Source organism: Gymnoscopelus microlampas (genome assembly GCF_963454915.1).
Source record: "Gymnoscopelus microlampas genome assembly, chromosome: 4".
Taxonomy (NCBI): Eukaryota; Metazoa; Chordata; class Actinopteri; order Myctophiformes; family Myctophidae; genus Gymnoscopelus; species Gymnoscopelus microlampas.
Genome location: NC_139941.1, coordinates 8,796,099 through 8,798,499, shown reverse-complemented (window position 1 = coordinate 8,798,499; position 2,401 = coordinate 8,796,099). Strand labels below are relative to the sequence as shown.

The 2,401-nt window shown below is 47.4% G+C and overlaps 1 protein-coding gene across 1 annotated transcript; it reads left to right on the top strand.

Moving 5' to 3' along the window:
• Positions 1-1,236: 1,236 nt before the first annotated feature.
• On the top strand, positions 1,237-2,142 carry LOC311043915 (beta-1,4-galactosyltransferase 1-like; the record flags this gene model as incomplete). The annotated part of the gene is made up of 1 exon (XM_084055339.1): positions 1,237-2,142. The coding sequence occupies one exon, from the start codon at positions 1,237-1,239 to the stop codon at positions 2,140-2,142; it is 906 nt and encodes a 301-aa protein (XP_083911465.1).
• Positions 2,143-2,401: the final 259 nt, after the last annotated feature.

Genomic DNA, 2,401 nt, shown 5'->3' with positions numbered 1-2,401 from the left:
AACCACTTGAACCCAGCTCTATTCCTAGTAAAACAGACCAAAGTTACAACTCTACTTGGACCACTTTTTCCATCTACACCAAACCTATTTGCCCACAGATAGCCAATCTCCAAGCTCACAACGCATCAAGTTGTGACGTCATGTGAGCTTGTAGATCTGCTAATTTTGGTGAACGGCCCCCTGCACAGAATAGGGATGCCAGGGGTTCAAGTTGTTAAACAACAAGAAATTATGACGCAGTCATATTAATACCAGGTTGCTCTCTCCAGCGTCCCCGCACGGAACCAAATGGACCCGTGGTCCTGTACCCTTTCGCTCGCTCGAGTAACACATTGCTGTCGGAGGCGGCGATGTGTGTGTGTGTATGTGTGTGTGTGTGTGTATGAGGAGTCAAGTCAATAGTTTGTTTGGTGGTGACGACCACACTTTTTTTTTGTTCTGGGCTATGATCCCATAGCATGGGAGGACGCCCGTCGTTCAGAGTATGGGGAAGTCTCTGGGAAGTCTCCCCATTGGCTTAAAGGATTGGAGGACAGCCAATGATGAAAAGGTTGCTAGAAAGTGTAAAGAATCCTGCAATAACGCCGTATAGTCCAGGGCATAGTGCACATAGCTAAATTCTCACTGTTAGTTTAACTCTGAAAAAAGGTCGGCATATGCGCAAAAAGAACAGATCTACAAGCTATCAACACTTTGTGATGCTATGTATTATGCATTAGCTCGTAGATTATGTTTCTTTTTAAGCATGCACCATCCATCGCGCAATGTCATGACGTAGCCTATGCACAGGTGTGGGGCGGGTCCCGCCCGAGATTCGAACCCGGGTGTCCTGCGTGGAAAGCCAACATCTTATCCGCTAGCCTAAAAGGGGAATTCCCTCTTGACCGGGGGAGATATTATCATATGTTATTATTTATAGTTAAATTGATATTAATATATTAGTGCCACAAATTTTACAAAATCTTCACAATTCAGTCTCGCCCCAAATATGGATGTGCCAGATCAGTTGTGCCCAAATATGAAGGTCCATGACGTCAGCCCAAGGCCCTATTTAACATCGGCTACAGTAAAGTTCACATGAATAACACCATTGCGAGTAACTTGTTGAGATTAACCTAGTTTCCTTGTTCTGTGCAGCTCATTACCATATTCTGTGGAAAAGATTTGGTGTTGAAGAAGGGAAAGGGAAGGGGCCAAATAAAGAGCTAGATTGCAATTACAGGTTTGAGAGTCAACATGCCTAGGTGCGTGGCTGTGAACTTCAGTCTTCTCCAAATGATGTTTAAACTGATAGTGTTGCTGGTTTGCATGCAGGTCTCACTCCCTGCACCATGTCCGGAGACCTCTCCACTGCTGCTTGGTCCTCAGAGGGTGGAGTTGAGTTCCAGTGTGAGCCATGAGCAAACTCTTAAGGAGAACCCCAACGTTGAGCTTGGCGGTCGGCATCAACCTGAAGACTGCGAGTCCTCCCACAAGGTGGCTGTGATCATCCCCTTCAGAAACAGAGACGAGCACCTCAAACGTTTGCTCCACCACCTCCACCCCTTCCTACAGCGGCAGCAACTGCACTATGGGGTGTACGTCATCAACCAGCATGGAGACGGGACATTTAACAGAGCTAAGCTGATGAACATCGGTTACGCAGAGGCGCTGAAGGATTATGACTACGACTGCTTTGTGTTCAGCGACACAGACCTGATTCCAATGGACGACCGGAACACATACCGCTGCTTCAGCCAACCCAGACACCTGTCTGTAGCCATTGAAAAATATAACTTTGATTTAGCATCTCCAATTTACTTTGGAGGTGTAATTTCGATGAATAAAGAGCAGTTTTTGAAAATCAACGGTTTCCCAAACAGGTACTGGGGATGGGGAGGAGAGGACGACGACATTTACAATAGGGTTGGGTTTAGAGGCATGTCCGTGTCACGTCCCGACAGAGAGGTGGGGAAAACCAAAAACATCCCTCATGCGAGAGACAAAAAAAACGAAGATAACCCTGAGAGATTTCACCGTCTCCGTAACACATATCAGACCATGACAAGAGACGGGATCAGCTCTCTGTCCTACGAGGTGGTGAAGACAGAAAGAGAGCCGCTGTACACCTACGTCACCGTGGACATCGGCAGGCCGTGGTGACACCGAAAGGAGAGAAATGGAACAGAATCAAATGGATGAGTGGAAGAGCAGCTGATTTGAGTGTCAACAAAGGAGAAGAGAGCTGAGGTTAAGGGAATTATGAGAATATATCACTGACACGTTTATGTGCAGTGATTTAGTGTGGCCGTCACAGGACCCCAGTGGAGTCGGCCGGGTCCATGTATGCTATGTCTCTGGACCAGTGGTTCTCAAAGTGGGGTCCGGGGGACCCTAAGGGGTCCTTAAGGGGGTTCCAGGG